This window comes from Talpa occidentalis, unplaced genomic scaffold, assembly GCF_014898055.3.
Source record: "Talpa occidentalis isolate TD23 unplaced genomic scaffold, MPIMG_talOcc4v2.1 talOcc4.16, whole genome shotgun sequence".
Taxonomy (NCBI): Eukaryota; Metazoa; Chordata; class Mammalia; order Eulipotyphla; family Talpidae; genus Talpa; species Talpa occidentalis.
The window spans coordinates 43,592,961-43,608,388 of NW_023601653.1; the positions used below are offsets into that span (position 1 = coordinate 43,592,961).

The following is a 15,428-nucleotide window of genomic DNA, read 5'->3' on the forward strand; positions in this document are numbered from 1 at the left end:
CCCTACACCTCTGGCCTGTATCCTAGTTCTTGTATGCATAAATGAATAAATATTTTTTTAAAAAAGATTTATTTTTAGCTATCTATGTATACAAGAGCTGGGGTGTAGGCCTGAGGTGCAGGGGTGAGAAGATTCACCAGAGACAGAGTGGGGAGCAGAACAGGCAGATGTTCTTAAATTCACTGCTGAGGGGAACAGCGAACAAGACAGGAGAGGTCTGCTGAGCCATGTGGGTAGTTCCCTGGCCAGGGATCAAACTAGTGCTGCAGTGGCTGCAGATAGTTTCATAGGTTGCGTCTTAATCCCCTGGCCACAAGGGAGGACCCCCAAAAATAAATCTTTAAAAAAAAATTGGGGGGCCTCCCCAGTGGCACAGCGGGTTGAGCGCTGCTGTGAACAGCTGTGACGCTGTCCACAGCCTCTCCAGCATGGGTTCAATTCCCAGCCTGCCAGGGAGCAACCCACATGGCACAGCAGACCTCTCCTGCCTCGTCCACTGCTCCCCTCAGCAGTGTCTTTGGTCCGTCTGCCTGTTCTGCTTCCTGCTCTGTCTCTGGTGAATTCTCTCCCCCTCCCGTGACTCTGACCTATACCCCAGTTCTTGTATAAATAAATAAATCTTAAAAAAATATAAAAGAAAGAGAAGTAGCGAATAGCTACCTGCTTAATAAATTAAAAAAAAATTGAAGTCTACTCTTAAAAAATATGAGTAATTATAACCCTGAGGTATAATTGTTTGTCCTGTGTACAAGATGACTCACTGAGTTAGGAAAAGATAGGACTGCTCAGGAAACTGAATCTACTAGAGCTTGAAGCCCAGGGATGTGAGAGCCAAAGATATTTTTATTTGGATTGGTTAAGATCAGCCTTGGCTGTGGATCACATCAGTCCTGGTATTGCTTTTCAAAACCATGGAAAACTTCTGAATGATTTCCAATAAGAGAAAAATCCTCCAATTCAGAAATGCATTAAAAGGCACACTTTTATTGGAAATGTAAATAGCCACTTGCTTTTCCAAGACAATCACCTTTATCATTTATATGCATTTCACGATTAGAATTCTAGACACAAACAAAGGTCAAAGCTCTCTCAGACTCCTCTCATGAGAAAAGCTATTATTTTTTAAAATGTTATCAATGCACACATATGCAGACATACAAATATTTATACAGAAACTTAAACCTCCTAGTCAGTGAATAGAAATGGGAATGAAAATGGCATGCTCTGGAATCCTTTCTGGGTGACTATCCTTTCAAATCTGGAAAACACTGTGTTTCTTTTTGCCATTTCTATCTTCACTAATGGACAAAGGTCAACATTTCATATAATATAAGCAGAAATGGACTTTGGATCCTCTACCAGTATACAGAACAAAAAAGACAGGCATCACCTGAGGGTTAAGTAGATTGAAGATCACATTGCCAGGTTAAACTTGTTACATAGTTTTCAAAATTTTTGCTCTATCCTACTTCTATATTGTTGAGATTACTGACCAAAGTCATAATCTAAGGTATTAGAAAAGGTAAAAAGTCCCGAGGTTAGCTAGTAGGAATAGAAGACACTAAAATACTGTAGTAAATTTAGGAAAATCTGTGAAGGCAACCAGATGTTGGGGAGAAAGATGAAAGGCACAGACCACACTGCAGAATTACTTGGATTCTTCTAAACCACAAGAGTAGAGCAGAGAAGTACCTGTTAGAAATTCAACTAGGAAAGGCTGAAGGTCTCTGGCCAAAGCTTAACAATGCATTTGCCTCAAGGCTGCCCTAGAAACTGGACTCCAAGTTATGGTTCAAAATTTTTTAAATCTTAATAAAAAAAATAATACCTACGCAAACATTGAATAAATATTGGGTTGTCGGAAATGTCACAATGCATTTTTGCTTGAAAAACAGAAGAAAATTTACCATGACTTTTCTGACAACCCAGTCTATAAACATATGTGTGTGTGTGTATATATATATATATATACACACACACACTGATATATACATATATATTAAACATACATACTTATATATTGGACATACATACACATATATTAGAAACAGAAAGATACACACACACACACATATGAATGAAACATTAAGGGAAAGCCTGGGAAGGAGTTGGATGAATGAGATCACAAATAATGACGTCATCACAGATAAGAAAATGATTCATGTATCAGATGGATGGTGTGAGCCTGCAAACTACAGAGGAAGCTCTAGGCTTTGTTTGTTATTTTTCCCCTGCCTTTTATCAGAATCAGACTGAGGTAGAAGTCAGAAAGCAGGACACCATATTATCTCAGTCTATTTTAAAATGGATAATTGGGAGGAAACTTCAGTTTCCTGAAGTTTGGATTAAGATGGATTAAGATGGAATACGGTAAGGTGCTCCTGCTCATGGGCCTCCATAGAGGGGTCAGGAAGTAGTCACTTCCTAGATCTGAACCACTGACCACCACTTCAAGGGACTGGCCCCAGCCAATGGTTTATGGTTCCAAAATAATGAACGATAAAGCACTATGTCCACCTTACATGTCAATATTTTAAGTCTTGTCACAGTCTTCTTAATTTTAAAATATTTTATTTATTTATTTTTGCATAGAAGAACTGGGGTGTAGACCAGAGGTGCAGGGTGAGAGGATGCACCAGAGACAAAGTGGGGAGCACAACAGGAGGATCTATTGAAATATACTGCTGAGAGGAGCAGCGGGCGACACAGGAGAGGTCTGATCCACCCTATGTTGGTCAGCCCCCTGGCTGGGGATCAAACACAGTCGATAGTGTTTAGAGTACTGAGACATACATCTAGGCCACCAGGGAGGGCCCCCATTCTTCTCATTATTATCATCATTTTAACTTTTGCAGAATAAACAACAGATTATAAAACTTTTATCGAATGCATTCATAATATTTTATGTCAAATGTCTATCACTTCTTTGAATCTTATTACCCAAACCTGCTTATTTTTTCATTTTATTAAAAATGTATGATTTTTTTAATTTATTTTTTTAAAGTTTTTTTTTTCCCCCCTTAAGATTTATTTATTTATTTATACAAGCACTGGGTATAGCCAGAAGCGAGGGAGGGTGAGAGAATTCACCAGACCACAGCAGGGAACAGAACAGGTAGACTGACGAAATACACTGCTGAGGGAAGCAGCGGGTGTGGCAGGAGAGGTCTGCGCACCATGTGGGACCCTCGCTGGTGCGGGGGGGATCGAACCAGCACTGCAGAGGCTGCGGGCAGCTTCGCAGCCCAGTGCTCAATCACTGCCCCACCAGGGGAGGCCCCAAAATGTATGATTTTAAAGTTTAAAATTTTATTTAATAATTTTAATGGTAGTAACATTAGGAACTCAGTCCTTTAAAGAAATACGCAAAGCGAGACTCAGAGGATGATATATTATTTGTGGAACATCAAATGACAGGCACAAGGTGAGAAATACCTGAATTTCTGAACTTTCAGTCCAGTTCTCTTTTGCATTTTATCAAGCAAATTCCTGACCAAATGGAGTCAAAATAAGAATCCACAATTACTGCAGAAATTTTTCAAAAAGTGTTACCTCAAAGTTGCAGGAAATTAAATGTTGAAGTTCATATATTTCCTTCTAAATATTTTTCCCAGTGGAAGTAGAAATTTTTGACACTAAGCATCCTGGTCTCAATGTCTGGTTTATTTTAGCAGGTATTTCTAGTGATTACAAATAAAATGAATCACTTTTCAAATTTAGATTTTCAAACTCATGGAATGGGATATATTTAGCAATTTGTTCTGTTAACAACCCAAAATTAAACAGAAGTGAAAGGAAGCTCAAACAGATTAAGCAAGGGCCTCCATGGTGGCCTAAGGGTTAAGTCTCAGCATGCCTGAGTTCGATCTCTGGCCTGGGAGTTGATGACCCAAATGGTGTAACAGACCTCTCCTGTCTCTCCTGCTGCTCCCCTCAGCAGTGGATTTCAGTAGATCTGCCTGTTCTGCTCCCCACTTTGTCTCTGGTGAATCATCTCACCACCCATTTCTCACCTCTGGCCTGCACCCCAGTTTCTCTACAGGAAAATAAAAAAATAGGTTATGTGAACCCTTCATGGTTGCCTCTCACAGGATGAATACAATGGTAGTAAATAGGGTAAAACTGAGTCCTGCTCCCTGCACACACTTGTTCTAGAAAAGAAGCAAGTTGTAGCAATAGAATTGGCAGCAACTGTTGTGACAACACCTGAGATAATGGGAACACATCTTCTGGGCAAGTGTTTGCCAAGTGAGGCTGGGTATCGTTTCTTTTTTGTAGGTCTCCTCATCTTCCAGTGAATGGATGGATAAAGCTAACTAAGCTTAGTTGTACCTATGAAAGGTATCGGTGAATTAAAGTTCTCCATATTTATGAATGTCCTATGTTGTGTACCCAGATAGTCTCTTACAAGCTTATAGGAACTAGACCCCTCTAGCTACACACTGTATTTAATTAACCCAATAGTGGTTAAAAAGTGAAATGTCTCTTAACAGATGAGCCAGTATGAAATATTGTGTCTCTATTTGTTGCAGGCTTAAAATAATAAAGGCTAGTAATAATGCACAAAAGAGATGAAAATGAACAACTCTCAAAAATCTTAATTACCACTAAGTTTGCAGGTTCAATAAAGCAGACAAATATAGAAAGCTATTTTAGAAGTTCTTAAAGAATTTTTCATATGGTTTTCTAAGGCAGGCTAGCCAACATTCCTACCTGGAAAGCACCTGTATCAAAAATCAATCTTTACTGAATTGTTTAGAACTTCACAGGGATGAATGTTCTGTTAATTTCATTATTACATATATTTTATATGCCCACACATACAAACATATGTAGATATTTTATACATGTATCTGTACACATACATATAGGTATTTTATGAATCAATACAGTTTGGCAGTCATCTTTAACATTATAATTGCATTGATTTTTTTGGGGGGGGGCAAACACGTATTGCATATAACCTGTGGATTTATCTATGCCCATGAATTCTTTCACTTCAAAAGAAAGGTAATGACAAAACCATCAAAAGAAGTGTCTATCTAGTCAACATTCTAAATATGTCTTCCAAAATAGATGAAGTTAAAATTGTTTACCATCCAAGCAGTGACAAAGTCCCCCATCCAGGTTCCCACCGCAGCTAGTTTCATGAAACTTTCGTTTCGGATGCCCATATAGTCCGTGATGATATATGCTCTGTGAAAACAAACACACAAGAGGTTGTCCAGATTCAGAGCACCATTTAAATAAAGCCTTCTAATTCAGCAACACGCAGAGGGACTCTGTCCCCTTTTCAACAAACTTGACCTATGCTTACAAACCTGAAAGGCCAGGAAGAGCTCTGGGGGTGCCTGGATCAATTCCGATTAGATTTAAGGGCTTATTATGGTTATACCAGTTACCATTTGCATTTCGTTTTTGAGCTCTACACTTGACAATAGGTATTGGGAAATCAAACAGAAATACTCAGCAAAGGCATCATTTCATGCTTACTCAAGTATGCAATGTGGAATCAATTCCCGAATTAGACTGACTGGTGAAGGGCTAACTCTCCTTCGGTTCTGCCTAGTCAGATCAGGCACCAGGGCAAGGCTTTGGATATAATATCACACCTGAATAGGCTTCCCTGCTGGCCTAGGAGTTAAGTCACAGCACTATTGCCTCTATGGCCTGAGTCTGATCTTTGGCCAGGGAGCTGACCCACATGGCGCAGCAGACCTCTCCTGTTTTGCCCACTGCTCCCCTCAGCAGTGGATTTCAGTAGATCTGCCTGTTCTGCTCCCTACTCTGTCTCTGGTGAGTCCTCTCACCCCCCTGCACCTCTGGCCTATACCTCAGTTCTTCTATACTACAACAACAATAAAAATCACACATATGAATAGTGTTCAGAATCAAGTCAAGATTTGAAAAAAAAAAAAAATCCCATACTATGAAGCAAGGTAAAGGTTGATTCAAATACATGTGGCTTATATTGTTACTTATATAACAATAACCAGAATATTTAATTTCATCACTTTTTTTATTTGCTTCCTGTGACACCAATTCATATTCTTTAAAGCTCAGGAAGAAATTCAAAGATACAAATTATAATTAAATATAAGTAACAAGACCATGTGTATTGTTCATTAAGCATTTTCATTTCCATTTTCCTATTTGTTAGTCAAGGAAATCATAAGCATATGTTTACTACTTGCAAATTCTCTGAGAAAACTGGGACTAAGGGAGATCACTTAAGTTGCCCAATCACTACCATATAACATATAAATAGTAGTTAAGAACCAAATATCTTCCTTTTTTTAATTCTGTTTTTTCCACTCAATTTTTTTTTATTCTTAAAGTTTGTCCCTTTTCTTAAATATGAAAATTCCTGTACAACTTAGAGTAGTAGCTAAATTTGATTCTCCCCAGATTCACATTAATATAATAGAATAATGTTTATTATGTCTCTACTAAAATTATGAAGAAGCACAATTTTGAAGTCACTTGGCAGTAAATCAGCTCTAATTCAATTATTGATAGCTTTTCCTCAAGTTTTTTCAGATGGTTTGTTATCTATAAAAGAAACAGGTATTTAAATGGCTTTATTTAACACCAAACTAACTCATGAACTTCTAACTACTTTTTTTCTATAAGCTTCATTCACCAACTTGGGCAGCATAGGTAAATATTTTAACATCTCATCTCAAAATTCTGTGTCTCCAATTTTATGTATTTCCACAATTACCAAAAAATGTATAGCTACCATAAATCGCATATTTGCGATGTGTCAGAGATCACTAATAACACTTTAAATATCATGGCTGCTGTCAGCTTTCATCTCAGCACAGTGAAATGCAGCATTATTCCCATTTCACAAATATGGAATTAAGACATTAAAGAGTTTCTGCAACTTGCTCATGGTCGGGCACATAGGAAATGGACAAGATATGAATCTAAATTTTTTTTACTGCCCAATCTATGAAATTAACCACTTTGCTGTACTATCTTACTACAAGCAATGACATATTTAAAAAAAGAACACTGGGCCTCCCTGGTGGCCTAGGTGTTGAGTCTCAGTGTTATCACCCCTACAGCTTAAGTTCCATCTTCAGCCAGGGAGCTAACCCCACATGGCACAGCAGACCTCTCCTGTCTTGCCCACTGCTCCCCTTTGCAGTGGATTTCAGTAGACCCACCTGTTCTGCTCTTCACTCTGTCTCTGGGGAACCCTCTCAACCCCTGCATCTCTGGCCTACACCCCAGTATAGGGGTATAGCAAAAAAAGAACACCCACCTTGCCCCCCAGTATTTTGGTGGGTAGTGAAGATCAGGAATTATTTTCTTTGAGGCTGATTCAGAATTCTGGAAGAGCAGTCAAAAGCTGCAGCTCACCAAGGCTTCCTTTAAGTCTCTATCTCCCACTTATATGGAGTTCACTACTCTAAGCAGTGTCTACTTGAAAACCCCCGTGTTAACCTGGACAGCGTGTTCTACCATTGTGGGACAGTTCTTGGGCAATGAGATCAGTGCCTCATAGAGTATTTGCTGTGGTAATGGTCCAGCTCCTTCAAAGAAGAAGTCCAGCTCCTATACTAAAGAATTTCCTCAAGGCCCCATCCCTACCTGCTCACTTCTCCAAATAGTTCTAGAATACTTTGAAATAGGGTAGAAATTTCAGGGCACATTCCTTGTGTTTGTATAGATATGTATGGAAGAAGTCATTATTCTTTCATTTCTGTATCTAAAAACAGGAAGGAAAAGGATATACTTTCAACAGATCAATAACTCAGCAGAGAACTAAATAATGAAATCAAACAGTAAAATGAACCCCAAAATCCACTTAAAGGCATATGATTTATGACGAATCCATGAGGCCAGAAAGACCAAGATACCAGCTTGGAGACGGCTGTGGAAAAGCAAGCTATATTGTCTCTGGGGACATTTATTGATTTTGCATTGCAAGACTGAAGGAGGAGAACGTAGCCTCAGCTGGGCAGAAGGCAGTCTCAGTGAGCTAGAGAGACAACACCAGAAGTGTAAGGAGCCAACAGACAAGTGAAAAGGAGGGGCCCGGGAGGACACGATCTCTTTCAAGACATTTGCCAAAATGAAGGACAAAGCAAAAAGCCTCAGGAAAACGTAGCAGATGTTTGGCGACTTGACAATGCTGACAAGACTATTATAATTCAGAAGCTGCCAAAGGCTATGGCCTTGGAGAGAATCCACAGGGCTATGAGAAACTGGAGAACATGGGAAGTGGGTGGATCATGAGTGAAAATATGTATCAGTCCTTTCCCAGTCCTCCTGTGACCAGTTTCAAGGCGATCAGCTTCTACTCTTCCCACCTAACAGAGGAAAGGAACCTTTTCTGAAAGACAAAATATCATCTATATCCTCTACATATTTTTATTAATAACACCCATCTTTTGTTTAAAAAAATTGCTACAACATGCAGGAACAGAATCTAATCATTGAAAACCAAGGTAAACAATAAAATTGAATTTTATTTGTTATCTAAAACTAGAGAAGAGGCTCCATGAGGATAAGGAGTCTGTCCTTTTCACTACTGACTCCTCAGTACCTCCAGAACTGCCTGCAGATAGTAAGTGATCATTAAAACATTTGCTTAGTGAGTTAATGAAATGACCCGAACTATTTTAAGTATTTCTGTATGGTGTGGGTAGACACACACACACACACACACACATTAAATCCTAGAAACACTAATAAAAGGAGATTGAATCAGGAAAATTTTTTCCACCAAAACATTAAAGATGTTTGAAACTGTTCTCTGAGTCCATCTTATTTCTCCAACTACATTTGCATCTTCTTAACTGCAAAATAGCTGTTCTTTATTCCTCTAGACTGATATGTCAGCACAAAGTAATAAATGTCCCTCCTCTTGACTCTAATTCTGTGACTGTGATGGCTACTGGTGTTACTGGTAACAATGCAGATGAGGTATCACTGACAACGGAAGAAATAACTAATAGATTTAAAGTGAGGGATGATGTAGAAAAGTTAGTAGTTATCCTTATTTCTGCTACTTTGCACAAATATAAAGAATTACAAATAAAAAGACCTGTCATTACAAAAATGTCACCTACGAGTTCCCTGATTTGCACAACCATTAACATTTAACAATATTTTCTGCTCAGGTTGCATTGACATCAGCCATTTAGTCAGTTTAAATATCCACTGGATTCTTTAAAATATGTGTGATTGTAGAGCTTCATGCACAATGGCATTGGGAAGCAATTCAGAATTAACTTTTATTTGGTAAGGGCGTCATTAAAGTTTTGTTCAGACTTAGCTCATTATTTCAACTATACATCCATTATCTGCTTGTTTTATTTGTGTTAGAAGATATTGTCATACTACCAGCTTTTTAAGTAAATATAGATCATTGCTATTTCCTTTAAAAATTCTAAATTAATTTCTTTTCATGTTGTAACTTCAGTTTTTACTTTATCTCGGTATCCCAATCTCAACTGTCAAATCCACAAGAAATGTGAGAAAACCTCAATATACAGGATCTTGATAGGGTCCATAAATATCACAACAGTCTGAAAAACATGAGCTACTAAGACTACCCTATCTACTAAAAGTTAAGTGCTAAATAGCCATAAACTAAACAGACTCTAAGTGGGCAAAACAATCAATAAAACCCTAATATAAAGAACATGTCTTATAGGTGAGAGTCTTGGTCACGTGCAACAAAAGCTCCAGCTTACTTCAATCTATTATTTATATATCAGTGGATGACCCAAGGATAGGTAATTTAGAAGTTGAATCTCTGAAACTTTATAGGAGGAGTAAACATACTTCACCAACCCAATGTGGGTTCACGCTTCGCTGAAGACAAATCTGGGGCCAGTGGATTCATAACGCCACAGATGTCTCTATCAGTCATATTTGGGCAACATAAACAAGATTGGGGGCTTCAAATAAATCAAGAATAAGAGACTGACTTACATAAGCTTAGACCAATATTAAACACTGAAATTAAAGCAAAAACTCTAAAGGTTTACTACAAAACTCTAGCAATTAAAGCTAGACATAGAATATGAACTTCTCAATCTTTTTGTATTTGTGATAAAGTGATTAACAGCTTATAATCCAATCATTTAGTAACTAATATCCAAAAAACTGCATTATAGTATTTGTGCTCAAAATTCCAAATTCTTGACTACTAAAAGACTTTGGTGGAGCTCAATATATGAGTATAGATCTTCTAAGCAAGACCTAAAGTATGAAGCTATAGAATGAGATTCAATAGAATATAAAAAGTACTTCAGAACTTTATGAGAAATATCCTAGAATAGGGCCTCCCCTGGTGGCGCAGGCGGTTGAGTGCCACACTGTGATGCTGTCCGCAGCCTCTGCAGTGCCGGTTCTATCCTAGCCAGCCAACGAGGGTCCCACATGGCAGTGCAGATCCTTCTGTCTTGCCTGCGCTCTCCTCAGCAGTATATTTTGTCAGTCTGCCTGTTCTGTTCCCCACTCTGTCTCTGGTGAATCCTCTCACCCTCCTGAGAATCTGGCCTGTACCCCGGTTCCCGTATAAATAAATCTTGTATAAATCTTAAAAAATAAAAAATAAAAGTTAAAAAAAAGAAAGAAATATCCTAGAATAGGGGCCACCCTGGTGGCCTGGGGGTTAAGGGTCAGAGCTATCACCGCTACAGCCCAAGTTGGATCCCCTGTCAGGTAGCTGAACCACATAGGGCATAGCAGACCTCTCCTGTCTCTCCCGCTGCTCCCCTCAGCAGTGGATTTCAGTAGATCTGCCTGTACTGCTCCCCACTCTGTCTCTGGTGAATCCTTTCATGCACAACCCCACACTTCTAGCCTACACTCCAGTTCTCCTACAAAAAAAATAAAAAGATAAAATAAAAGATTTTTTTAGAAAGCAATATACTAGAATAGCTAAAATTGCTCAATCAAGCAAAACTCACAGAAACATCCATCTCAAGTTCCCCAACTTTAGCCATTCACATTCTTTAATTCTATAAGGAAAAGGTCTATGAGAAAACTGTAGATGCTTTCATAGAACAAACCTACTCTGACTGTACACAGCCAACCTACATCAATTCTTCTGTCATTCCTTCCTTGCTTCAAACCACTCAGTGAAATTAATTTGCATTAGATGCAGAGATTAGAACAACATCAATTCCTCCCTCTGTTTTACTGTCAAGATTTGATTCATCACTGGGGTTACTTCTGAAAGGCACTCAGTGCTGTTTTCTATCTTTCTGTTACCACTACTACCAATGTCTTAATTCTCTTTAAACTCATCTTGAATCTGTACTGAAGCAATAGCTTCCTATTTCATTGTCTTTCCTTTATTATAATCATTTTATTGCCACTATGGCAACTTCTGGGAAAGTGATACGGTAAAGCAGAGAAGCTGGTCCTGTGGGACCAGAAAGTACTGGGTTTGCAACCACCTGGGACAAAAATTCAATAGTTCTCCAATATCTTTTTTGTAGAATGAGGATAAAAATACTTTCCCTTCTTCACAAGAGTTTCCTGAGGATTCTATGAAATAAAGTTTATAAAGCTTCTAGTACACTTTCATAATAAGCATGCAAAAAAATTATAACCTTTGGACTACTACTCCCACTTTCTAAAATTATATAATAGTTCCCATTGTCACGGAGTGCAGCATGGATATGAAGACTCCCCTGCAAAACCATCTTCTTTTTCAGATTCATAAAAAATCTTTCATCTTTCCTCTCATGATCACCTTCTGTCAGACTTTCTCCCACCAAGAAACCTGCCTCACCCAGAACCCCACTATCCTATAGTGTATTTGACATCTTTGTGTACAATGGTCTCTTTGTCTAGAATGTCATCTCCTTTCCTCCAAACTGAGATTAATAACTCAGTCTGTCCCCTGAGAAATTGCCTGCCTTTACCCTTGAAAATCATGTGTTTCCTAGTGGTAATGTAACATTTTGACAATATTTCTACATCAAATAATTTTCCCAAATTAGTTTAATGATTTTCTCACCCTACCCCTCTCTCCCACAAGACAGTGAGTCAAGGGTAAAGACATTTCATTCACATAGGCAAGTGGAATTCCTGTTCTGTATATAACATGATTTAGGAATGCAATAGATATCTAAATGAATTAAGTAGCCAATTGATTAAGATTAGTTAAATATCTGACATCAGGGCCAAGCTAGGAAAAGGTTAAAACATACAAATATAAGAATTAAAAAATCCTTGAATTTCTGCAGTCACATGTCTCAAATTTATTTAATTTGAATACAAGTTAGTTGACTTATAAAAGATAGTGTAAAACCTCTGCATGGTATATAGTGAATCTTAATTGTTTTAAAGGAATTCTTTACAATGACACTATACATAATACATAACTTTGTGTACTATTTTGCCTTCACAAATAATAGTTACATACTAAAAATACATTAATTTATTGCTGTGAAAAAGAAAAAAAAATTTCACTGTCCTTTGAATGAATACTGCCAAACTATATTCATTGCTTGTCTTTCACAGTCAAAATTCAGAGGCTCACAAGTTTATATAACACTACAGCCTCAACACTAATGTTAAAGTTACAGAATTTTTGTGGCTATCCTCCCAAGTTTCTTTGTGTCTGTAAATATCCACATGAAACATATCTGAATTGTAAAAGTGAATTGTAAGTTGAGCCCACGTGGCATTAAGTTATCCTACATAATGATGCTTCCTTCCAAACTAATTAGAAAGGCATAAAATAACTTAATAATTTGGCTAAGATCCAGATGCTGCTCAAAGTAGCTTAAGAAGCAAGTTTGATTTGCATGGGTGTGTGTGAGTGAAGGTAAACACTGATGCAAAAATCCTCTATAAAATTTTAGCTAACAGAATCCAACAATGTATCCCTAAGATTATTCACCACAACCAAGTAGGATTTATTCCAGGGATACAAGGATGGTTTAACATCTGAAAATCAATCAATATAATCCAACATATCAACAAAAAGAAATATAAAAACTATATGATAATATAAATAGATGCTGAGAAAACTTTCGACAAAGTACAACACCCATTTATGATAAAGGCCCTTGAAATTTTCGGGATACAAGGAACATACCTTAATATCATAAAGGCCATATATGACAAACCCATAGCCAATATCATTCTCAATGGTGAAAAGTTGAAAAGCACTTCCATTAAGATCTGGAACAAGACAAGGATGTTCACTCTCACCACTACTTTTCAATATAATACTGGAAATCCTAGCCAGAGCGGTAGGACAAGAGAAAGAAATACAAGGAATCCAAATAGGGAAGGAAGAAGTAAGACTATCACTATTCACAAATGATATGATAATATACATAGGGAACCCCAAAAACTCCACAGAAAAAACTAATCAAACTTATCAACCAGTTTAGAAAAGAAGCAGGATACAAAATCAACATGCAAAAATCAGTAGTCTTCCTATACACAAATAATAAATCTGAAGAATAAGAAATCAAGAAAACCATCCCTTTTATTATTGAAACAAAAAAAAATCAAATACATGGGAATAAACCAAACAAAAGAGGTAAAGGACCTATACAAAGAAAACTATAAAACAATATTAAAAGAAATAAAAGAAGACACAAAGAAATGGAAAGACATCCCCTGCTCATGGATTGGAAGAATTAACAGTATCAAAATGTCCATCCTACCAAAAGCAATTTACAGATTTAATGCTATTCCAATAAAAATTTCAATGACATTCCTCAAACGAATAGAAGAATATTGATGAAATTCATATGGAGCCACCAAAAACCCCGAATAGCCAAAGCTCTCCTGAAAAAAAAATAAAAGAAGGGAATGGAGGTATCACACTCCCAGACTTCAAGCTATACTGCAAAGCCATAATAATCAAAACTGCATTGTATTGGAACAAGAACAGACACACAGACCAATGGAACCAAATAGAAGATTCAGAAATAAACCCACAGGGCCTCCCTGGTGGTGCAGGCAGTTGAGCATAGCACTGTGAATCTGTCCGCAGCCTCTGTAGTGCCAGTTCAACCCCCACCAGCCTTGGAGAAACCCACATAGTGAGCAGACCTCTCCTGCCTCACCCGCTGCTCCCCTCAGCAGTGGATTTCATCAGTCTGCCTGTTCTGTTCCCTGCTCTGTCTCCGGTGAATCCTCTCACCCTCCCTCGCATCTGGAGTGTACCCCAGCTCTTGTATAAATAAAATAAATCTTTAAAAAAAAAGAAATAAACCCACAAATCTATGATCAGCTAAACTTTGACAAAGTAGCAAAGAATATGCAATGGAATAAAGAAAGTTTGTTCAATAGGTGTGGGAAAACTGAGTTGCTACATGCAAAAGAATGAAGCTTGACTACTACCTAACACCATGCACAAAAATCAACTCAAAATGGATTAAAGAACTAGACATAAGACCTGAAACCATAAAATATATAGAAGGAAATATAGCTAAAATGCTTCATGACATACACCTCAGTAACATCTTTAAAGACACATCACCCAAAGCAGTGAGAGTGAAGGAAAAGATAAACAGATGGAACTACATCAAATTAAAGAGCTTCTGTACAGCAAAAGAGACAGTAACCAAAACAAAGAGACACCCCACTGATTGGGAGAAAATTTTTGCACACAACACTAATGATAAAGGACTGATCACAAAATTCTGCAAAGAGCTGATGAGACTCAACAAAAACAAAGTAAATAACCCAGTCAAAAATGGGCAGAAGAACTAAAAAGTAAATTCTCCAGGGAGGAAATGCAACTGGCCAACAGGCATATGAAAAAATGTTCAACATCACTTGTAATCAGGGAAATGCAAATCAAAACTATAATGAGATACCATCTTACACCAGTGAGAATGACACATATTAAAAAAAAAAAAAAAACTAGCAACAAATGTTGGCGAGGATGTGGAGAAAATGGAACTCTCCTGCACTGCTGGTGGGACGGCAAAATGGTCCAACCACTATAGAAAGCTGTGTGATTTCTTGGCCTACTAAACATAGAGCTTCCACATGATCCAGCAATTCCACTCCTAGATATTTACCCAAAGGACACAGAAACATTAATTCAAAAGGGCACCTGCACCCCGATGTTTAGAGCAGCACTATTTACAATAGCTAAGCTATGGAAACAACCCAAATGCCCAAAAATAGATGACTGGATCAAGAAGATGTGGTATATATACAAAATGGAATATTACTCAGCAATCAAAAAAGATAAACTCATGCAATTTGCAACAACATAGATGGAGCTGGAAGGGATCATGCTCAGTGAAATAAGCCAGAAAGAAAAAGAAAAATCTAGGATGGTCTCACTCATAGCAGGAGTTTAGAAAACCTAAATAAGGACCAGAAAAAAGAATAAGTATAATAAAGAAAAAATCAAAATCAACAAGCAACTATAGACCAGAGACACACTACAGTGGGGGGCCAGCAAGGGTAGA

The 15,428-nt window shown here is 37.7% G+C and overlaps 1 protein-coding gene across 6 annotated transcripts in view; it reads right to left on the reverse strand.

Annotated features, from left to right (window-relative positions):
• The window catches only part of TMEM117 (transmembrane protein 117), a 460,174-nt gene that overhangs the window by 237,912 nt on the left and 206,834 nt on the right, over positions 1-15,428 (reverse strand). For all 6 annotated transcript variants that reach the window (XM_054696285.1, XM_054696284.1, XM_054696283.1 and 3 more), the window contains one exon: positions 5,097-5,196. In XM_054696285.1, coding sequence (XP_054552260.1) covers positions 5,097-5,196 — 100 coding nt within the window. The remainder of the gene's footprint in view (positions 1-5,096; positions 5,197-15,428) is intronic.